The 24,106-nt window shown below is 40.2% G+C and overlaps 2 protein-coding genes across 6 annotated transcripts in view; both read right to left on the reverse strand.

Moving 5' to 3' along the window:
- ZNF841 (zinc finger protein 841) overlaps window positions 1-16,683 on the reverse strand; it is a 47,921-nt gene extending 31,238 nt beyond the window's left edge. For 2 of the 3 annotated variants that reach the window (XM_030942024.1, XM_010376537.2), the window contains exons 1-2: window positions 15,637-16,095; window positions 13,423-13,548 (exon numbers count right to left, since the gene is read on the reverse strand). The gene's annotated coding sequence lies outside the window, so the exon portion shown is untranslated. Of the gene's footprint in view, window positions 1-13,422; window positions 13,549-15,636; window positions 16,096-16,619 lie in introns of those variants that run through there. The other variant, XM_030942022.1, reaches the window with a different exon arrangement.
- The window catches only part of ZNF616 (zinc finger protein 616), a 55,074-nt gene continuing 47,276 nt past the window's right edge, over window positions 16,309-24,106 (reverse strand). For 2 of the 3 annotated variants that reach the window (XM_030942047.1, XM_030942046.1), the window contains one exon: window positions 17,119-20,217. In XM_030942047.1, the coding sequence (XP_030797907.1) occupies window positions 18,011-20,217 (2,207 nt within the window). In that variant the 3' untranslated portion in view covers window positions 17,119-18,010. Of the gene's footprint in view, window positions 20,218-24,106 lie in introns of all 3 variants that reach the window. The other variant, XM_010376529.2, reaches the window with a different exon arrangement.

The raw sequence follows: 24,106 nt of genomic DNA on the forward strand, positions 1-24,106 counted from the left end.
AGAAAGGCAGTTTTTTAAAATTTTGTTTTGTTTTGTTTTTTTGAGACAGAGTCTCACTCTGTTACCCAGGCTGGAGTGCAATGGCATGATCTTAGCTCACTGCAACCTTTGCCTCCTGGTTCAAGCAATTCTCATGCCTCAGGCTCTAGAGTAGCTGGGACTTCAAGCACCCACCACCGTGCCCAACTAATTTTTTTATTATTTTAGTAGAGACGGGGTTTCACCATGTTTCCCAGGGTGGTCTGGAGCTCCTGAGCTCAGGCAATTCAACCACCTTGGCCTCCCAGAGTGCTAGGATTACAGGCGTGAGCCACCGCACCTGGGCTAGAAAGGCAGATTTATAGCTTATTTGCTTTATCTCTTTGCTCTCCCCTGGTCCTGTCAGCCTGACTCCTTTTCCCTAATTAGGTCTCCACAGTCTCTACCATAAAAATGCATTTTTCTCACCCTCCTATAAAATCCCTGGATTCCTAGTTTTACTACAAATAAACCAGGATTCTATTTCCCAGCATGAAAAGTTTGTCAGAAAAAAAAAAAAGAGGTAGCATGGGACCTTCTTTCTTTTCTTCAAAACTAATTCACCTCCTCTTCTTCTCTTTTCTGTCTCTCTCTTCCCAGACTGGCCTGTGCAGTTCTAGGTCCCCAGTGAATCCTTGGGTTGACATACAAGGGACGAAGAACCTATAGAAAAGGGAAATCTCTAGCTCTCAGACGGGGCTTTTTGGATGTCTGAATGCATTCATAACCATCCCCATGTTTCCAGAAAGGGGTCCTGATCCAGAACCTGACACCGCCATTGTACAATTATAACTGAGAAAATTATTACAGTGAAAGAGATCTGACTTAACCAACTCCATCTTGCCTTTAGCCTCCAAGCTGCCTTTGTTCACTCCTGGCTGTAGGCCAAACTAGCTTTGGGAGGAACTTGGTTCATCTTTTGAAATAAAGACATTAACAGCCCTTTCCCAAAACAAATCCCCTATCTGCTTGGGGACTAGACTGCCTTTGTAGGACTAACAAGTTAGTCACAAGATTAGAAACTATAGTTTAGGAGTCATGCAGCTAGAGGCTACAAGATTGTCACCTTTCCCAAATTGTTCCTGGGAATTACATCAGTATTTTAAAACCTAAGATCAGTGCTTGAGATATTTTGCAGACCCTGCACTTGATGGATCACTTGGCACCCAGATCAATAAACTGACTCATCTAGTCTTGTGACACCACCCAGGAACAGACTCAGTGCAAAAGGACAGCGTCAACTCTCTATGATTTCATCTCCAACCAACCAATCATCACTCCCCACTCACTGGCCCCTACCCATCAAATTATCCTTAAAAACCCTGATCCCCAAGATTTCAGGGAAACTCATTTGAATAATAAAACTTCACTCTCCTGTACAGCCAGCTCCACGTAAATTAAACTCTTTCTCTATTGCAATTCCTGTCTTGATGAATTGGCTCTGTCTAGGCAGTAGGCCACGAGAACCTATTAGGCAGTTAAACCCAAAAGAAGGGGTTCTTGGATCTTATGCAAGAAAGAATTAGGGGTGAGTCCAGAGAGTAAAGTGACAGCAAGTTTATCAAGAAAGTAAAGGAATAGCTGGGCGCAGTGGCTCATGCCTGTAATCCCAACACTTTGGGAGGCTGAGGTGAGTAGATCATGAGGTCAGGAGATCAAGATCATCCTGACTAACGTGGTGAAATCGCGTCTCTACTAAAAATCCAAAAAATTAGCCAGGCGTGGTGGCGGGTGCCTGTAGTCCCAGCTACTTGGGAGGCTGAGGCAGGAGAATGAAGTGAACCTGGGAGGTGGAGCTTGCAGTGAGCAGAGATCGCACCACTGCACTCCAGCCTGGGTGACAGAATGAGACTCGGTATCAAAAAAAAAAAAAAAAAAAAAGAAAGTAAAGAAATAAGGAAGGGTGCAGTGGCTCACATCTGTAATCCCAGCACTTTGGGAGGCTGAGGTGTGAAAATTGCTTGAGCCCAGGAGTTTGAGACAAGCCTGGACAACATGGCAAAACCCCATCTCTACAGAAAATACAAAAATTAGCCAGGGGTGGTGGCATGCACCTGTAGTACCTGCTACTCAGGAGGCTGATGTGGGAAGATTGCTCAAGCCCGGAGGTGGAGGTTGCAGTAACCTGAGATCACACCACTGCACTATTGCTTGGGAAACACAACGAAATACTCTCTCAAAAAAAAAAAAAAAAAAAAATTTGATAGATAAATTCAGACTTTATTTCAACACTGAATATTTACTCTTGAAACTTCTGACGCTTAAGCTGATAAAAATTCAATTTTCCCTATGCTAAAGACTTTATACATATCCTTTCTTCACGCATACATAGAACCTTTTACACAATATAATTGTTGGAAGTGTTTCTGAAATACTGTTTGGACAAATTGTCTATAATATTTTTACACATGTACTATAAAAATTAATATCAGACAATAAATATTAATTTAATAAAAGAACCATTTTTTCAAAGGCTAAAGCAATTTCTATTTGAGATTATCATAATAAGCACTGTATTCTATGATTTCACAACTGTAGCAAACCTTTTGTTTTTGAGATAAGCTCTCACTGTTGCCCAGACTGCAGTGCAGTGATGCAAGCTCCACCTCCTGGGTTCATGCCATTCTCCTGCCTCAGCCTCCCGAGTAGCTGGGACTACAGGTGCCCGCCACCACACCCAGCTAATTTTTTTTGTATTTTTAGTAGAGACCGGGTCTCACTGTGTTAGCCAGGATGGTCTCAATCTCCTGACCTCGTGATCCACCTGCCTCGGCCTCCCAAAGTGCTGAGATTACAGGTGTGAGCCACTGCCCCCAGCCTGCTGCTCAGATTTTGGTAACCAAGGAGGAATTCAGAGTCGAGGTGCCCCTGGCCTTTGACAAATCTCCTATCAGTGCTTGGTACCAGCTTGGGCTGTTCTCTATGGCTCAAACCAGTAGGACGATTTGCTGAGGCCTGGGTGCATCCCCTCCAGAGAATCACTGATCTCACCAAATTTGGTCAAGATCTAAAGTTTATTTTGCTGAACAAGTCCTTTTTTGGCGGGGCAGGGGGAGTTGTACTTGCTTCCATCAAGAAAGGCAAGTTTTCCTGCTTCCATGACTTGTTCTGAGCTCGCTTCCAACAAGTAAGGTAATTTGAGTTTTTTTCTGCTTCTAGGATGACAGAGAGCAGTCTTCAACATGAGACCCATAATAAGTAAGTAGCTGCATTGAGGTTCTGTCTTGGCTAAATATTAACAACCGGCTAGTTGTAATTTCTCCTTACCATTAGAGCACTCAGTAATCATATATATAGGTTTAATGGAAATAGCTAAATCTTGCATTATTTAGTAAAATAACCATATATTTAATCTTAAGTTTCTCATTAGGTAAACACCTGAAATTAATAGGATATAAAGTGATTGACAGGTAATAACTATAACTGTCCAATGGGTTCACCTTGCCCACTGCCTAGACAAAGCCAACTTATCAATACAGGATAACTGCAATAGAAAAGTAGTAATTAACACAGAGTTGGCTGTGCAGGAGATGTGAGTTTTATTATTACTCACATTAGTCTCCCTGGAAATTTGGAGATCAGAGTTTTTAAGAATAATCTGGTGGGTAGAGAGCCAGCAGTTGGGAGTTCTGATTGGTAGGGTCAGAGACAAAATAACAGGAAGTTGAAGCTGTTCTCTTATGCTAAGTCAGTTTTTAGGTGGGGGCTATGAGACCAAATGAGCTAGTTTATTGATCTCCTTCCCAGCTGATCCATTGAGTGCAGTTTCTGCAAAATATCTCAAGCACTAATCTTATATTTCACAATAGTGATGTTATCGCCAGGAACAATTTGGGGAGATTGAGAATCTTGCAGCCTCAAGCTGCATGACTCCTAAATCATAATTTCTAATCTTGTGGCTTTAAGAAGCCAAGTTCCCCAGCAGGAAGATTTTGGAAAAGGACTGTTGTCATCTTGGTTTCAAAGACAAACCATAAACTAGCTTCTCCCAAAGTTAGTTCCAGTCTATGAACAGGAATGAGTAAGGACAACTTGGAGGTTAGAAGCAAGATGAAGTCACGTCAAATGTCTTTGTCTCAGTTGTAATTTTGCAATGGTGGTTTTATAAATGTAAATGATGGCTATCACAGTTTTCATAAATAATCTGGCTAAACTATGATAATAATAAGGTAAACATAATGGGATAAATGCTTGTAGACACTTATCATAATTTACAATCTAAAGTCATATTGAGTTAAATTATATTTTATTAATTGGGTATTTTCCAATGAAAACTATTTTTTTTTTTTTTTTTTTTTTGAGACGGAGTCTCCCTCAGTCGCCCAGGCTGGAGTGCAGTGGCCGGATCTCAGCTCACTGCAAGCTCCGCCTCCCGGGTTTACGCCATTCTCCTGCCTCAGCCTCCCGAGTAGCTGGGACTACAGGCGCCCGCCACCTCGCCTGGCTAGTTTTTTGTAGTTTTTAGTAGAGATGGGGTTTCACCATGTTAGCCAGGATGGTCTTGATCTCCTGACCTCGTGATCCGCCCGTCTCGGCCTCCCAAAGTGCTAGGATTACAGGCTTGAGCCACCGTGCCCGGCCTCCAATGAAAACTATTATAGAAAAACATTATTTCATCAAAAAAGTGTGTCCTTTTTAAAAGGTGAATACTTTTTATCTAATTCAAAGCTTAACTAAAGGTTATGTATAAAACAAACCAGAAAGAACCAGGAAACAAGAAGGATGTAAAGAAAGTTACAGAAATAGGCTGGGCGCGGTGGCTCAAGCCTGTAATCCCAGCACTTTGGGAGGCCGAGACGGGCGGATCACGAGGTCAGGAGATGGAGACCATCCTGGCGAACACGGTGAAACCTCGTCTCTACCAAAAAAAAAAAAAAAATACAAAAAACTAGCCAGGCGAGGTGGCGGGCGCCTGTAGTCCCAGCTACTCGGGAGGCTGAGGCAGGAGAATGGCGTAAACCCGGGAGGCGGAGCTTGCAGTGAGCTGAGATCCGGCCACTGCACTCCAGCCTGGGCGACTGAGCGAGACTCCGTCTCAAAAAAAAAAAAAAAAAAAAGAAAGTTACAGAAATAAAGATTCTGTCTCAAAAAAAAAAGTTATAGAAATAAAGAGGTATTTTTGGGACTGGCACAGTGGCTTACACCTGTAATTCCAGGACTTTGGGTGGCTAAGGTGGGAGGGTCATTTGAGGTCAGGAGTTCGAGGCCAGACTATCCAATACAGTGAAACCCTATCTCTACTAAAAACATAGAAATTAGCCAGGCATGGCAGTGTGCATCTGTAATCCCAACTACTCTGGAGGCTGAGGCAGGAGAATCACTTGAGCCCAGGAGATGGAGGATGCAGTGAGCTAAGATCCAGCTATTGCATGCCAGCCTGGGCCACAGAGAGAGACACTGTCTCAAAAATAAATAAATATTTTTGGTAGGAAAGCTTAAAGAAAAATAATTCTATATGAGAAAGAATCTTCTATGAGAAATTTTGTCCTGGAATAAAATAACTGATTGTATAAGAAAGATGGATGCTCAGGACAAACAAGAAATCCCAAGCATGTCATGAATCATCTTTGTAAGTCATAATAAGATTTGTGAAAATAAGTTTTATGTGATCAAATTGTTTATAATTAAAGGGAAATTATAATGGTCTTTCTAGAGATTGGGTTTTGATTTTTAAAAACCCCACTTATACACTAAAGGATTGGTTCAAACTACAAAATTTTCTTAAAGTAGTGCTTAACTCTAAATAAATTATGAAACATTATAATTTATTCAATGTAAAGTTCAAGTTTTACGGAATCTCACTGTTTTCAGCTTTCTCTCCCCTTTTAAAAGGCCTGAAATCATAACTTTTTCAACTAATTTTCAGCTCCTGTAACCTTTTTTTCTTTGGGTTCTAACTGTTGTGGCCTGACACTATAAAATGTTTTATTTTTGAGGTCTAAAGGAAATGTTTCTTTCCAACATAATATCTCCCACAGGGAACAGCAGTCACACTGTAGAAGGCCTTTTCTTTTGCCTTTGGATAACTGGCCTACTAAACGGATCTTACACTTTATCAAAATAATTCCTATGTCAGTATTACTAAGTTTGGTTTGGTTAGAAAGAAATTTAAATTAAAAATTTTAAAATTAGTTTATTATATCCATATAACTTTCTGTATGTGCTTTTAAAGTCCTTGTTCCATTCAGTTACAGGGCTTTGACTCTTGGGTTTGAAAAGGACACTAAGTCTTGCTAAATCTTAAACACTGATAGAGCAGCTCAATCCTCATCTTCAGACCCAGTAGAAGTTCCTAATCAAAATAAACTGTATTTGTGAAACACAGGGCAAGAAATTAAAATTATTCAACTCCTCAAGTCCCAATGTTTATAATGAAAGAGGTGGACATGTGAGATTGTTAGGGTCAATTTTTAGAGCTAAAATAAGTTTGGGTTCTCTAGAAATTAACTATCAATTTCAAAGGCAAATTGTTGCAAGACCAGCATATGAGCCCCTGTGCCAGATTAACAAGGTTGTCTTGGAGCATTAGCCCACTTTTTTTTTTTTTTTTTCTTGAGATGGAGTCTCACTCTGTTGCCCAGGCTGGAGTGCAATAGTGCGATCTGGGCCCACTGCAACCTCCACCTCCTGGGTTCGAGTGATTCTCCTGCCTCAGCCTCCCAAGTAGCTGGGGTAACAGACATGTGCCACCATGCCCGGCTAATTTTGTATTTTTAGCAGAGATGGGGATTTACCATGTTGGTCAGGCTGGTCTCAAACTCCTGACCTCAGGTGACTCACCCACCTTGGCATCCCAAAGTGCTGGGATTACAGGCATGAGCCACCATGCCCAGCCTAGCCCACTATTTAATAAAGATTATATAATTTTTAAAAAGGCTCATGGAAATTATACTTACAGTCAAGATGATTAAAATTTTACAGTTTGTTTATAAAATATCAAAAAACCAATTTAATTGGCCTTGTGTCATTTTTATTAGGGAATATTGTTTGGGAAATTAAGTCTTCTCTCTCAAAAAATAAAGGTGGTCACCTTTTACTGAAATCTTTGAGATACCACATTGGTTAAATGAATAACTTATTTTATAATGACCTGTGATCCTATTTTATGATATCAAGTATTTTAAACTTTTTATATTTGACAAGCTTTCCAAAGTCACATTTTAACTTGGGTCCTCATTAAACTTTTGTTAATCCCCTATAGTCCAGAAGAGACATATTTGGCTTATTTGGTATAAAAATCATACAGGAAGCATTGTCAAATAGGAAATAGTGTTTGGCTTTCTTTGGGCTGTACTTGTATAAATATGAAATTGGCATGTATTCCAAAATCATGGAAAATCTTATCATTCTGATATGACTTACTATATGCTATTATTTTATTTTTTGAGATGGAATCTCACTCTGTCACCCAGGCTGGAGTGCAGTGGCGCTATCTTGGCTCACTGCAACCTCTGCATCCTGGGTTCAAGCAATTCCCCTGCATTAGCCTCTCAAGTACCTGGGACTATAGGTGTGCACCATCACACCTGGTTAATGTTTGTATTTTTAGTAGAGATGTGGTCTCACCATGTTGGTCAGGCTGGTCTTGAACTCCTGACCTCAACCCACCTTGGTCTCACAAAGTGCTGCAATTACAGATGTGAGTGACTGTGCCTGACCACATATTATTAATAATTATAATTGTTGGCTGGGCATGGTGGCTCACACCTGTAATCCCAACACTTTGGGAGGCTGAGGCAGGCAGATCACCTGAGGTTGGGAGTTCAAGACCAACCTGACCAACATGGAGAAATCCCGTCTCTACTAAAAATACAAAATTAGCTGGGCATGGTGGCGCATGCCTGTAGTCCCAGCTACTCAGAAGGCTGAGGCAGGAGAATCGCTTGAACCCCAGAGGAGAGGTTGCGGTGAGCCAAGATCATGCCACCGCACTCCAGCCTGGGCAACAAGAGCAAAATGCCGACTCAAAAAATAATAATAATTATTATTATTACTACTGATTGTTAAGTAAAATTGTTGTATGTCACAGAAGTAACCAAAATTTCCATTATAGTCAATTGTGGTTTTAGTAACAGCTATCCTGAGACATTTTGCTGTCTGTAGGCAATTGTTGTCTTGTTTGGATCCTTTTCAAAAGTTAGTTTATAATCAGCTATAGGACTTTGATAGGTGCTCTGGAGTGCAAGTTTCTGATAACTTTGGAAATTGTGACATTAGAATAGAGGAATAGAGGAAAGAACTTTCAAAACTTTCATGGAGAAATAAAATGTTCATGAATATCAAACACAACACACACTAACTGCACGGACTGAACTAATAGGAGATGAAAGTAATCTTTCTGATTTTTTTCCTTGGATCCTTTGTTTTGTTTTACAAAGTCCAGGAAACTTTTCTTTTGAGCTATTGACAGCTTTTTTTTTTTTTTTTTTTTTTTGAGACAGTCGCCCAGGCTGGAGTGCAATGGCATGATCTGGGTTCACTGCAACCCCTGCCTCCCAGTTTCAAGCAATTCTCCTGCCTCAGCCTCCCGAGTAGCTGGGAATACAGGCACCCACCATCATGCCCAGCTAATTTTTGTATTTTTGTAGAGACGGGGTTTCACCATGTTGACCAGGCTGATCTCAAACTCCTGACCTAAGGCAATCCACCCACTTTGGTCTCCCAAAGTGCTGGGATTACAGGCATGAGCCACTGTGCCTGGCTGACAGCATTTAACAATTGAGGAAGGTATACTGCTGTGAACAAAATTTGGAAATATTTGTTCCTCTCTACCTGCTTTCTCCAGAATTTGGAAACTATTTCTGAGTATTCTTAACTTATGGCAATATAGCTATTTGCGTAAGTGCAATGAGTTTGTTTCGGTTTTTTGTTTTTTGGCAACAGGGAACCATCAGAGAAACTGGTCATTTTACCAAGGCTTTGACTGGAATGGCATGCTAATCTAACTTGACTTACACAGCCAATGAAACCCTCTCGGGAAGACTGGCTTCATACCTTGTGAACACAGTCCCTATACAAGTTTCCTGACCTGTGGCAAGTAAAGAATGCCACGTTCTGACAGACCCAGGAGCCCCAAGTTATCCTGGGACCTCAAGAGAAGAAGAATTTACCCAACTCATTGATATTTGGTGCTACAAAGCCATGCCTGGGCTCTGCTTTTTAAAAGTCTTACCTGAGATTCCTTCTATGGAACAAAGTTCCATCAAAGCCAATTTTTAAAGCCTGTAAGGAAAATAAGTATACGTGCTGCACTTTATACATATAATCTGGCCAAGTATAATAAAGTAAATCAGTCCTTCCATTATTTGACTTTAATAAAAATGGGAAACTGGAGAAAAATTATGTTTCAAAAACTATGGTATACCTGTTGTTAGATTCTAGTCTTGCCCAATGTTTTTCAATTTTTATGATTTTCTACAGTTTGGACTGAATTCTAATTTTTTCTACCTACATGTCTCTGAAATAATGTTTTCAATTTTTTCTTCTTTCTTTTTTCCCCCCATATTTTCTAATATGAAATCACTGAAAACTAAACTGTATTTTCTTAAAGCCCTGAGAACTGAAGCTAGAGAATTTAAACTTCAGAAGAAAATAACAGCGACCTATTCACATACATAAGCCACTTTCATACCTACCTACTGATGTATGGACTTCAGAGTAATATGGCCTGTATATATTTTCCAGAATTGTTCTTTGTTTTTCTCTGTTCCTCCTGGTATTTTCTCTTTATAGGACATGACACTTTACAACGTGCTAAAAATGAGCTTTCCAAATAACCTGGTATTTGCCCGCCTAAAAATAAACTGTCCCAGCCACGAAAGATCAGATGAAACCTCATTTTTTTTCTTTTTTTTCAGATGGAGTCTCGCTCTGTCGCCAGGCTGGAGTGCAATGGTGCAATCTGGGCTCACTGCAACCTCTGCCTCCTGGGTTCAGAAGATTCTGCTGCCTCAGCCTCCTGAGTAGCTGGAACTACAGGCATGTGCCACCACGCCTGGCTAATTTTTGTATTTTTAGTAGAGATGGGGTTTCACCATGTTGGCCAGGATGGTCTCCATCTCTTGACCTCATGATCTGCACACCTTGGCCTCCCAAAGTGCTGCGATTACAGGTGTTAAGCCACCACACCCAGCCTCTCCAAATATTTTTAAAGGAGAAAAGGGGAAATGTGAAAGGAAAATAAATCTTGGCACCCAAAACTCACTAAGCCAAAGGGAAAAGTGAAACTGGGAACTGCTTAGGGCAAACATGCTTCCCATTCTATTCAAATCATCCCTCTGCTCACTGAGATAAATGCGTGTCTGATTGCCTCCTTTGAAAATGGTCACCAGAAACTCAAAAGAATGCAACCTTTGTCTTTTATCTACCTATGACCTGGAAGCACCCTCCCTGCTTGGACTTGTTCTGACTTTCCAAACCAAACCAATGTGCATCTTACATATTAGCTGGTATCTCCTAAAAGTGTATAAAACCAAGCTGCACCCTGACCACCTTGGGTATATATGGCCAGAAACTCTTGAGGCTGTGTCACAGGCAAGCATCCTTAACTTTGGCAAAACAAACTTGCTAAACTGACTGGAACAAAAGAAGTAATCTTCAGAGAAAATAAAAATACCACGGAAAAACAGGAAGATTACATGATAAAAATGTTAACTTACAAAGATGATTTCAGAACCATCAGTGTGTATGCACTAAAAAACAGCTGCAAAACGTGAAGCAACAAGTGACAGAAGTGAAAGAAATACACAAATTTAGATTGAGCAAAGAGGATTATTAGGGTAGTCAAAGTACTCTGTATGTTACCATAATGGTAAATATGTGCCATTTTACAGTTGTCCAAACACCCACAATGTACAAGTGTGAGCCAAGTATAAACTAGGGATGTTGGGTGATAATCTACCACTTTGGTGGAGGATGTTGACAATGGGGAAGGCTATGCATATATGGGGGAAGGAGCTATATGGGAAATCTCTGTACCTTCCACTAAATTTTTCTGGAAACCAAAAATTGCTCTACAAAGTAAAGTATATCATAGAAAAAAAATTGAATTAGAAAATAGATTAAAAACATGAGGAGAAATTTCACCAGTGTAGATGCACAGATAAATAGGCAAAAGAAAAGATTTTCCATATTACCGTCCATCAAGTCTCAGAAATTAACAATGTTCTATTTCTTTTTTTTTAATTGAAAACTGAACAGCAAATGAATTTTTATGGTTTGTTTTCTGCAACAAACAATATTAAAATGTATGAGAAATAATATGTATTGCAACAGGTTATAAGGGTGGAAACAAATAGTCTTACAATTTGCTGGAAGCATAACAGAGCTTACTGACATTTTCAAGGAAAGACAACAAAGAAAGATGTCATCAAACAAGATGGTATCCTGACAGAGACACAGCACTCCACAACTGCTTCATACTCGGCACACAATAAATCCTCTCAGAAAGAGGAGAGGAGTGATGCCAAATGGGCTTGCACTGGAGCTGTGGACACTACCACTGCTATTATTCATACAACCAAGGCTCTACAATACCCCTCTGGAGACAAAAGTGCAACACAAAATCTGTGTAACAAAGGAAAGCAAAAGTAGCAATAAAGGTCCAGAGAAATACACAGTGCAAATACAGTACTGCAAACTCAGTAAAAGGAGTTTTTGACTAGAGTATGAACTTTCAAGTTGAAGATATATTTCGCAGGAACATTCACCCAAAGCTTGAGAGCTACAGCGAAGAAAGACTTGCAGTCAGTAACTGAGTAGATGAAATGCCTAATTTTTCACTAGGTGATAATTCCCTTTGGGAGGAAGTGCCTTATCTTTAATTATTCCACTTTTTAAATTGCCTCAAACTTGCTTGCTATTGAATTGTATAACACCAGATAATGGCAGGCTGTCAAACGATAACCCCAGTGGATAATTTAAACTGCTTTTATGAGAAGCATGGTGCTAAGCTGCCTTACACAGTCTTTTCACACTAACCATAAAAAAACTGAGTTTATTTGATCATGTAAAAGAATATGACCTTCTCACATAAGGTCATATTAGAGGAATTCTTTTTAAAAGAGGTTTTCAAACTCATCCTTTGGGCATTTAAAAAATCATTATATAAATGCACACTTCTTCAATACATAAGAACAAACATTTTCCCTTTACAAAAAAACCTCATATTTAGGCCAAAATAAATTACAACTTGCTGAAATATCTTTCATGGCTCAGTGCTCATTCCAGCTATATGAAGCTATATTTTTTGCGCATCTTCAGAAATTAGAGATACTAAGAGAGAGCGGTTACTTTTTTTTTTTTTTGAGACAGAGTTTCACTCTGTCACCCAGGTTAGAGTACAGTGGTGCAATGTCAGCTCACTGCAACCTCTGCCCGCAGGGTTCAAATGATTCTCCTGCCTCAGTCTCCCAAGTAGCTGGGATTACAGGCGCCCACCACCATGCCCGGCTAATTTTTGTATTTTTAGTAAGGACATGGTCTTGCCATATTGGCTAGGCTGGTCTCAAACTTGACCTCAGGTGATCCACCCACCTCGGCCTCCCAAAGTGTTGGGATTATAGGCGTGAGCCATGCGTCTGGCCAGAGAGAGAGTGGTTACTTCTAAAATGACATGATGATATAACCCTGGTTCAGGGAACAGGTCAAGTTCTAAACCTCAGGAATAAAAAACAGATACTCATTATCCAATCCATATAATCTTGTATTATATATGTATTAACAGTCTATGCAGTGAAAAATGAAGAACATAAATTTCATAAAACTTTAAAAACACACAACATAGGCCAGGCGTGGCAGCTCATGCTTGTAATCCCAGCACTTTGGGAGGCCGACGCGAGCGGATCATCTGAGGCTGGGAGTTTGAGACCAGCCTGACCAACACGGAGAAACCCTGTCTCTACTAAAAATACAAAATTAGCCGGGTGTGGTGGCGCATGCTTGTAATCCCAGCTACTTGGAGGCTGAGGGAGGAGACACGCTTGAACCCAGGAGGCAAAGGGTGTGGTGAGCCAAGATTGTGCCACTGCACTCCAGTCTGGGCAATAAGAGCAAAACTCCATCTCAACAACAATAACAAAAAACCAAAACAAAAAAAATAATAAAAATGTAAAGAAACAAAACATTTAATGTACAAGCTACTCCATTTGGCAATGTGTACTGAGATAAAAACTTACCTACAAACAGAATATAACACAAGGAAAATGTGATTGAAGACGTGACCTCAGGTCCATAGCTCTTCAGTTCTTCTAAATTTGTACATCAGAGTGTTTTGGTAACATATGCACCAAAAAGAATCCCCATGGAAGCAGTAAGTACCCCAAACATCGACAGGAAACCAATGAAGAGCCAAACTCAAGCACCTGTTCTTCCTCAACAGCCTCTTTCACAGCTATCACCTCTCACCTGAGCAATGGATACAGCATTTTTATCATGAAGAAAGCCAATGTGGGAAATACACCACATGTGTGAAAGGCATGGTTCAACTGTTCTGGCCTACGATACACCACAGCTGCGTCATTATCCACCAGCCTGTAAAAAACAATATACCTGTTACAACAGACGCCACAGCATTCCTTCTCTCACCCCAGTCAATACATTCATATTCTGGCCAATGAAAATCATCTAGGAAGACTCCCATTTTTTACTTCTTAAGCATCCATTTTCCATTAAATGCTGTATCCCCACTTCCTCAAACACCCATGTGCACTTCAGGCACGTGCACATGAAGGAGACTGCTGCTCCACAGTCTGGCCAGCGTCCTCCAGCTCCACTTCAGCCTTGGGAGCCCACAATGTTCTATTTTTATTTGATCCCGTCTGCCTCCAGCCATCATTGAAAAGAAACAGCCTTTACCAAACACTCCAAAGTGTCTTTGTGGTGATGTCATTAGGAACCCATAACTGTCCCCAGGAATTGGCAGTGGGAACAAAGGTTTTGAGGAATATTCTTAGCTCACCAAGCTTGCACCATTATTATCAATATTGGTGAACTGACAAATTGCAGTTTTTTGCAAAGCTGTTATCTTAGAATCACAAACTTACATCTCACAACCAGCTGGCTCCCTCCCCCTAACACATTGGTACAGTCATCCCACGTTATCTGCAGTTTCACTTTCCACAATTTCAATTACCCATGGCAACTGTGATCCAAACACATTAAATGGAACATTCCCAAAAAAGGTAACTCAGAAATTTTAAACTGTGCACTGCTCTCACTCATGTGATGAAATCTCACATTGTTCCGCCCACGACATAAATCATCCCTTTATACAGTGTAGCCACACAGAATAACCTACTCATCTCTTAGTCACTTAGTAGTCATCTCAGTTAGCATTGTTAGAGTATTGTGGTGTTTGTGTTCAAGTATCTCGTATTTTACTTAATAAAGGCCCCAAAGCACAAAAGTAGTGAGGCTTGCAACTTGGATATCTCAGAGAAGCTGTAAGCTAGACACAACAGCATGTACCTGTAGTCTCAGGCAGTCTGGAGGCTGAGGTGGGAGGACCACTTTTTGAGGCTGCAGTGTGCTAAGATCTTACCTGTGAATAATGGCTGCATTCAGCCTGGGTGACATAGCAAAACCCCCTAACAAAAAAGAGAGAAAGCAAGAAAGCTGTAAAGTGCCTCCTTTAAATTAAAAAGTGAAAGGTCATTGACTTAATAAGAAAATAATACAGATGGCCGGGCGCGGTGGCTCAAGCCTGTAATCCCAGCACTTTGGGAGGCCGAGACGGGCAGATCACGAGGTCAGGAGATCGAGACCATCCTGGCTAACACGGTGAAACCCCGTCTCTACTAAAAATACAAAAAACTAGCCGGGCGAGGTGGCGGCGCCTGTAGTCCCAGCTACTCGGGAGGCTGAGGCAGGAGAATGGCGTGAACCCAGGAGGCGGAGCTTGCAGTGAGCTGAGATCTGGCCACTGCACTCCAGCCTGGGTGACAGAGTGAGACTCCGTCCCAAAAAAAAAAAAAAAAAAAAAAAAAAGAAAATAATACAGCTGAAGATGCTAAGATTTACCATAAATCTTCTGTACATGAGTGTGAATAAAAATAATCAGCACTAGCTTTGCTGTCACACCTCAAAACTTGACTGAAACTATATTTAGGGTTCAGTACTATCCACTTTTAGCTATCCACTAGAGGACACTTGGAAGGCATCCTATGGGTTAAAGGGGGACTACAGTACAGGCAAAAATCTATGTTGTTTGAGTTCACCATAGAAAACAGCTGTCGCACATTATTTGAACCAGCAGAGTGTAATGCAGTTGTTAGGAAGTTATTTACTAAGGTGGGATAAATCTGTGTTGGTGCAAGGAACGTCACTGAGTTATGAAAATGAGTAACGTGTTATTAATTGAACCATGAGACTTCTGATACATTTTGAATATAAGAGCAGTAAAATATAAAGTAAATGCTTCAATGTGAATCTGGCTTGTGAACATGCTATTCTGATTCTTTTGATTAAATTCTCCCCTCTGATAACTGCTGTCTTCCACTTCCAAGAATAAGACTAATTTTAAATTTATCTTTGATTTATAACAGCTGTCATTCAATGGAGATGACCATTCCTCTGCATTATTTCTCCCACATAACCCATCTCTAGTAACCTATCACTTACCTCCCATGAATATCCTTAATATTCCATCGATGTCCTCACTGGTATTTCAGTTGGTTGTGCAATTATTTCCTACAACCCAGAGTGGCACTCTACATGTTAATGGACACCTTGAACACAAGCACAACTTACATTATAAACTTACATTATTCTCCCAATTACTCCATGCTGTGTAACTCACACAATACTGAATTTTAAAATTCAGTGACCTTAATCTTCAGGGAGCATGGAAATGAAGGAACCACACTGAATGAAGTAGGCCCTCTCATCTTGTTGATTCATTCCCAGATACCACAATGAAGCATATGTAAGGAAGATGATAGACTTCAAACCTTAGGATAAAGGTCATAGTCTAGTCTCTGTTTTAAGAAACGTCTGATTGGCCGGGTGTGGTGGCTCATGCCTGTAATCTCAACAATGTGTGAGGCCAAGGCGGCAAATCACTCGAGGCCAGGAGTTTGAGATCAGCCTGGCAAGCATGGTAAAACCCCATCTCTACAAAAAAATATAAAAATTATCCGAGCATGGTGGCACGACTATAATCCCAGTTACTTGGGAGGCTGAGGCACAAATTGCTTGAAGGCAGGATGCGGAAGTTGCAGTGAGGTGAATTGGTGCCATTGCACTACAGCATGGGGAACAGAGCAAGTCACAAAAGGAAAAAAAACCCTCAAATTTAATGTAATATTTTGTAAACTGAATGAGCCATTTTCACACATGCACTTGCTCCTTTAAAATACATACTGTCCTGAGTTTTAACAAATATTGTCTGGCAGTTATTCTGCAGTAATAATCCAGGCCAATCTTGGAGAAGCAGATTTGGTTATCCCTAGCATGATCTCAAAGATGTGTAGTCTGTTGAAAGAACTGGTTGAAATTTGTGCCACACTGATTACATTTCCAAGTTTTCTCTCAAATAGGAATAATTTGGTAAAGCCTGAAGACACACTACTGCTTACAGTTCCTTTCGTGTTCAGCATACTTACAAGATCTTTCTCCTCTATACGTTCAATCAAACTGCAAAGGCATGGACACTAGTTTTGTCTCACTTTAAGTTCCTGGGTACATGTGCACAGTTTGCAAGTTTGTTACACAGGAAAATATGTGCCATGGTGGTTTGCTGCACCTACCAACCCATCACCTAGGTATTAAGGCAAAAATGCATTAGCGATTTTTCCTGATGCTCCACTTCCCTGACCTTCCCACCCCCATCGGTAGGCCCCAGTATGTGTTGCTCCCCTCCCTGGGTTGATGTGTTCTCATTGTTCAACTTCCACTTACAAGTGAGAACATGTGGTGTTTGGTTTTCTGTTCCTGTGTTAGTTTCCTGAGGATAATGGCTTCCAGCTCCAGCCACGTCCCTGCAATGGACATGATCTCATTCCTTTCTATGGCTGCATAGTATCCCATGGCGTATATGTACCACATTTTCTTTATTCAGTCTATCACTGATAGGCATTTGGGTTGATTCCAGGTCTTTGAACATTTCATTTTTTAAAACCATTTGTAAGGTTGCTCTCTAGTATGCTCTGTTTCCATTTTGATGTTGGGGTAAAAGCCTTAGCATGCACATTACGTTTCTGTGGTTCCTCTCAAAGATGTATATTCTGATGCCTAGGGAGAGCCTCTGACACATATATTTATATGATTTCCTTTCAGTATAAACTCTCTTATGACAAGTACTGATTGAACTCTACTAAAGGTTTTGCCACCCTCATTTCATTTCATACATCCCTTTGAATTACCTAGATTCACAAGTTTTGACTTTTGAGTAGAATTCTTGCCACACGTATTATGCTTCTGTGATTTTTCTCCAGTATGCATACATCCTGGAATATGTATACATATTCTTACGCCTAGTGAGTAGTGAACACTAGCTTAAAACTTAGGTATATTTACTGCATGTGTAAATGTGTTAGGTCATAACTGCATTGCTACAAAAAAATACCTAAGGCTGGCTAATGTATAAAGAAAAGAGTTTAATTGGCTCACATTTCTGAAGGCTTAACAGCAAACATGGTGCTGGCATCTGATCACCCTCTAGGGAAGGCTCAGGAAGGTTAAAATCATGGTGGAAGGCAAAGGGGGTATAGGTATTTCACACGGTGGGAATGAGAGCAAGCAACAGGGAAGTGCTATGCACTTTTAAACAGTCAGACCTCAAGAGAAGTCACTATTGCCAGGACAGCACCAAGGGGATGATGCTAAATCTTTCTCAATTTGAGAAATCCACTTCCATGATCCAATCACCTCCCAACGGGCCCCACCTCCAATACTGGAGATTACAATTCCACAGGGATTTCAAGAGAAGGGAAAAATATACAAGCTATAACAGTAAGTATGAATTATTCAGTGATTCTAGAAACTAGGACAACGTCTAAGGCCTTGTCACATTGAGTTTAGTTGTAAGGTTCTCTCCAGTATGTCTTATTCGATGTTTAGTGAGGCCTGAGCGACAAATAAAAGATTTCCCACACTCATTACATTTATAAGGTTTTTTGCCAGAATGAATTCTTTGGTGTTTGTTGAGGGAAAACAACCGCCCAAAGGCCTTGCCACATTCAATACATTTGTATCTTTTCTCTCCAGTGTGGATTCTCTGGTGACTTACAAGATGTGAACTGTGCCTGAATACCTTCCCACATTCATCACATTTATATGGTTTCTTTCCTGCATGAATTATCTGATGTGCAGTGAGGTTTGAGCTCCGTTTAAAGGTTTTGCCACACTCATTACATTTGTAAGGTCTGTCTCCAGTATGAACAGTCTGATGAAGTCTAAGATGGACACGCTGACTAAAGGAATTCCCACACTGATTACATTTGTAAGGTTTCTCTCCGGTATGAATTCTCTGATGTCTATTCAGTGTGGAGCCCTGATTAAAGGCTTTACCACATTCATTACATTTGTAAGGTTTCTCTCCAGTATGAACTCTTCGATGCCCTACAAGATGTGAATATTGACTGTAGACCTTGCCACATTCATTGCATTTGTAAGGTTTCTCTCCACTATGAATTCTCCGATGCACTGTAAGACGTGAACATTGACTGAAGACCTTGCCACATTCTTTGCATTTGTAAGGCTTCTCTCCGGTATGAATTCTCCGATGCCTTGCAAAAGCTGAACGGTCACTGAAGACCTTGCCACATTCTTTGCATTTGTAAGGTTTCTCTCCAGTATGAATTCTCCGATGCACTGCAAGACGTGAGTGTTGACTGAAGACCTTGCCACATTCATTGCATTTGTAAGGTTTCTCTCCAGTATGAATTCTCTGATGCGCTGCAAGTCGTGAATGTATGCTGAAAACTTTGCCACATTCATTGCATTTATAAGCTTTCTCTCCGGTATGAATTCTCCAATGCACTGCAAGACGTGAATGCTTACTGTAGACCTTGCCACATTTATTGCATTTGTAAGTTTTCTGTCCAGTATGAATTCTCTGATGCACTGCAAGACTCGAACGTTTACTGAAGACCTTGCCACATTCACTGCATTTGCAAGGTTTCTCTACAGTGTGAATTCGCCGATGCACTGCAAGACTTGAACGTTTACTGAAGACCTTGCCACATTCGTTGCATTTGTATTGTTTCTCTCCACTGTGGATTCTCCGGTGACATACAAGATTTGATCTATGTCTGAATGCCTTGCCACATACATCACATTTATATGGTTTCTTTCCTGCATGGATTACCTGATGTACAGTGAGATTTGAGCTCCGTTTAAAGGTTTTGCCACACTCATTACATTTGAAGGGCCTCTCTCCAGTATGAACTGTCTGATGAAGTCTAAGATGGACACGCTGACTAAAGGATTTCCCACACAGATTACATTTGTAAGGCTTTTCACCGGTATGAATCCTCTGATGAACTGCAAGGTGGGAACTTTTACTAAAGGACTTACCACATTCATTACACACGTAGGCTTTCTGTCCAGTGTGACTCCTTTGATGTCTTACAAAATATGAATTTTTTCTGAAGATCTTGCCACATACATCACATTGATATGATTTCCCTCTTGTATGGACTACCTGATGTACAGTTAGTAGGGAGGCCTGATGAAAGGCTTTGCCACACTCTTTGCATTTGTAAGGTTTCTCTGTAGTATGTATCCTCTGATGATTAATAAGGCTGGAAGATGCTTTAAAGGCTTTGCCACACTCATTACATACATAATGTTTTTCCCTAATGTGTGGAGAAACTAAGCAACTGTTATTACCTGTCGTCTCCGTTTGATTACATTCAAACATTCTCCCTTCAGTTTGAACTTTCTGCAGTTCAGTCAGATGTGACTGAAAGCTTGATGTAAGCTGGTTTTCAATATGATTGTTTTCTACATCCCCTTGACTATGTTGATCTCTTTTACCAGTAAGATTGTTTTCATGGGGCACTGGCACTTCTTTATAATTTGTTTCACCATCTTTCCATTGAAATTCAAGGTCATATAGATGTTTCTGTATTTCCCTGAAGTATAAATTTTCAATATCATAGCTTTGATGTCTTTCCAGTGCCACTGTTTGGAACCTTTCTCCTGTATTACTGTTCTCTGTTGGTGGTAATTCCTTGATCACACATTTAGGAGAGATACCTGCAAAATATAATGAACATGAGTTTTTTAAAAATAACTACTATTGATAAATACTTTATATTGGAAACATACTACACTAAGCATAATGTTTACACTAGACAGGTGTGAAAGTTCTCCACCATGATCTTTTGTGGGGAAAAGAGAGGTCAGCTTGTTAGTGTGTTTATATAGAAAGAAGTAAATTTAAGAGACTCCATTTGGCTCTGTATTTGAGATGCTGTTAATCTGTGACTCTACCCCCGATCCTGTCCTTGCTAGAGACATCGCTGTGGTAATTAAGGTTGAAAAGATTTTGGGCTGTAAGGAATGTGCTTTGTTAGGCAAATGCTTAAAGCCTGCTTGTGGTTGAAGGTCAGTACCATTCTCTTAAATCTCAGTAAAAGAAAAACATCTGTCTCCTGCCCGTCCCTGGGCAAATGGAACATCTCCGTGTATCTGTATGTCTTACTGCTGATTTACTCCCTTATCTTTTGAGCAATAAATACTGAGGGAACTCAGGGGCTGGTGCCGGTGTGGGTCCTCTGTAAGCACAGCACCGGTCCCCTAGGCCCCGCTTTTCTTTCTCTATACTTTGTCTCTGTGTATTATTCTTTTTCTCAAGTCTCTCGTTCCACCTAACGAGAAGCACCCACAGGTGTGGAGGGGCAGGCCACCCCTTCAATCTTTTATTTTTAGAAATATAAAATGAATAGAAGTCTATAGTAAAGAAAGGGTGACTACATGTAATTCAAATTATTTAGGAAAGCCTAGTTTCAAACATCCTATGACCAAAAGATTTACGTTGTGCAAACATATATTGGCACTAAAACAAGTATTTTGCAACCAATGACACCAAATTACACACCAATTGGCAGAAAACGTGACTCTCTCATAAGAGAATAAAAGTTACATATGCTCACTTCATATTTGCTGTGTACAAATGTCAAACTACAGCAAGATACAGTGTAACAGTAAATATTCACAAGTTCAACTAATTAATAATTATCATAAAAATTAATAAATAAAATTAATAACTCAGATAAAACCAGCACGTAAGTAAAATACAATATACAATATACAATATATTTAGAATTCCATACTATAAATTTGTATATTACATATACAAATTTGTATCATATGCAAATATACAAATTTATAGTATGGAATTCTAAACAATTCTCCCTTTATAATAAGCAAGAACATATATTCTAGAGACAGCATATGATAACTAGAAAATATGTTGAGATCACTGACTTTTAAAGATAAAAGAAAGATAAATATGTCTTTGGCCATACCACCTGGAACACAGCTGATCTCAGAAGCTAAACAGTGTCAGACCTGGTTAGTACTTGGATGGGAGAAAGGTAAATATACAACATAATATAGAATAAAAAGTGGGGAAGGAAGTCAGAAATACTGACTATGACTTCATGCCTACAACTATGTAACAATCAACAGAGCAACTCCCTATCTACTGTGCTTTTTTCTTGAGATGGAGTCTCACTCTGTCACCCAGGCTGGAGTGAAGTGGCATGATCTTGCCTCACTGCAACCTCCACTTCTAAGACTCGAGCGATCCTCCCACCTCAGCCTCTCAAATGGCTGAGACCAAAGATGTTCACCACCATGCCCACCTGATTTTTTTGTAGTTTTGGTAGAGACAGAGTTTTACTATGTTGCTCAGGCTGATCTCGAACTCCTGAGGGCAAGCAATCTGCCTGCCGCAGCCTCCCAAAGTGCCAGGATTACATACAGGCATGAGTCACCACACCTGGTCCTATTCATTGCCCCTAATTACCTAATTAACTGGCCACAAAATATATATCATACAGAGATTCTACTTGAAAAGCATATGAACTAAGATAAAAGACAACAAACATTGTTTGGAAGAAACTACAAAATGAAAACTTACAGATACAATGAAGGCTGCTTTGATATAAAGACTTATGTCTGCCAAAATTCCTATGTTGAGGACCCAGTCCTCAATGTGATAGTATTTGGAGGTGTGGTCTTTGGGAGGCAGTTAGGTCCTCTGCCATGTAAGGACACAGAAAGAGAAAGTCATGGTAAACCTGTAAAAAGGCCCATGCCAAGAACCAAAATGGCTGGTTCTGACATGTTAGACTTCTCATCACCCAGATCTGTGAAAAGTGAATTTCTGTTGTTTCAACCACCCAATCTACAATATCTACTATAGGTAGCCAGGCTGACTAAGGTGAAGCCAATATGCTATCTCATTATAAACATGGAACAATATTGATATGCTTTATTTAACAAAGAAATCTGTGAGTCTTTACTAAAAAACACAATATTCTAGACTAGCTAACCGTACTAACTTGTTTAAAAAGTCTTGAGGTGAATTATCACTATTTAACACACAAGCAAAGTACGCCCATGGGATTTATGTATTTACGTCCAATTCACAAAGAAAGTAAAATATGCACCTACCTTTGCAGGATCAAACACTGTTTGTTATTCAAAAACTGCCCAAGCAGGTTCTGCAGATAACAAGTCACCCCAAATACTAAGAGTGTAGAAAGAAATACTTCAAGAACCATGCTGTGTTGCCAAAAGCATTATTCAGCCATCCCCATGAATAACAGTATCTGAGTCATCATTCCCTGCATATAATGATTTAGGCAGTGTTCTCAGAAAGTGATCATGCCAAGGCAGGTGGATCACAAGGTCAGGAGTTCAAGACCAGCCCAGCCAAGGTGGTGAGACCCCATCTCTACTAAAAATACAAAAATTAGCTGGGTGTGGTGGCAGGTCCCAGCCACTTGGGAGGCTGAGGCAGGAAACTGCTTGAACCCGGGAGGCGGAGGTTACGGTGAGCCAAGATCACACCACTGCCCTCCAGCCTGAGAGACAGAGCAAGACTCCATCTCAAAAAAAAAAAGAAGTGATCAAGTGAATGAGTAGGGTCATCCCTTACAGAGTGAGAGTAGTGTGGGAGGTGAAGGAGTTATGCAATAATAGGAGTGTAAAACTAATATGCTAGTAAGTAGCCAGGTAGTCTGTCCGGAACAAAGTACTATTTTAGGAAAGGCCAGGGAAGAGAAAAGGCAAGAGGAAAGGGCAAGGAGTAATGTGCATGGGGCAGCAGGGTTTGTGCTTGCAGAGCTGTGGGTATATAATTTCACAAGCAACAGTTAAAATCCTGACTTTCGACGAAAAAAGAAACTAATTTAGAAGTAGCATTATACTGACCAATACTTAAACATAGGAATTATACTATGTGCACAGGACAAGGGAAGACAGTTAAAAAGGAGGCAGTGTGAGGATATGGGAAGAAAGCAGACTTATGTCTTTATAATATATGCTATGAAATTTATCAAACTGAATGTCCCATGAGTTGTATTTCCAGGCATATGCTCAACAACCCTACATATCAGGAGACATGCGAAAAAAATGTTCCTACAATATAATCCTGAAGAAAAAATTTGATAACAGCCATGAAGAGGAGATGGATGAATTCATTTTGTACACACACAAAAAGACAACATAAAATCTTATTGATAGTACAACAATGTTAAGGAGACTTGGGGTACAGAAGAAACCCTAGCAAAATAGGCAAATATTAGTCTGAAAAAACTAAGAAAGCAGGAAACTGCTGTCAAGGTTTAAATACATGTTAACGGAGACACAGTATTTATGGAAGTAATCTGGGATATCAAAAACATAACATGGGAGCAGACCTGTAAAAGAGTCATTTTTGTATGTGACTGAAGTCAAACTGTTATCAGTTTAAAACAAGATGTTATAAATCTAAAGCGTTTTCTGTAATTGCAATGATAACCAAAAAGAATGTATAGAAGACACACACAATGGAAATAAAAGTATGTCAAGACGAAAGAGGCCGGGTGCGGTGGCTCAAGCCTGTAATCCCAGCACTTTGGGAGGCCGAGAC

Source organism: Rhinopithecus roxellana, chromosome 12 (genome assembly GCF_007565055.1).
Source record: "Rhinopithecus roxellana isolate Shanxi Qingling chromosome 12, ASM756505v1, whole genome shotgun sequence".
Classification (NCBI taxonomy): Eukaryota; Metazoa; Chordata; class Mammalia; order Primates; family Cercopithecidae; genus Rhinopithecus; species Rhinopithecus roxellana.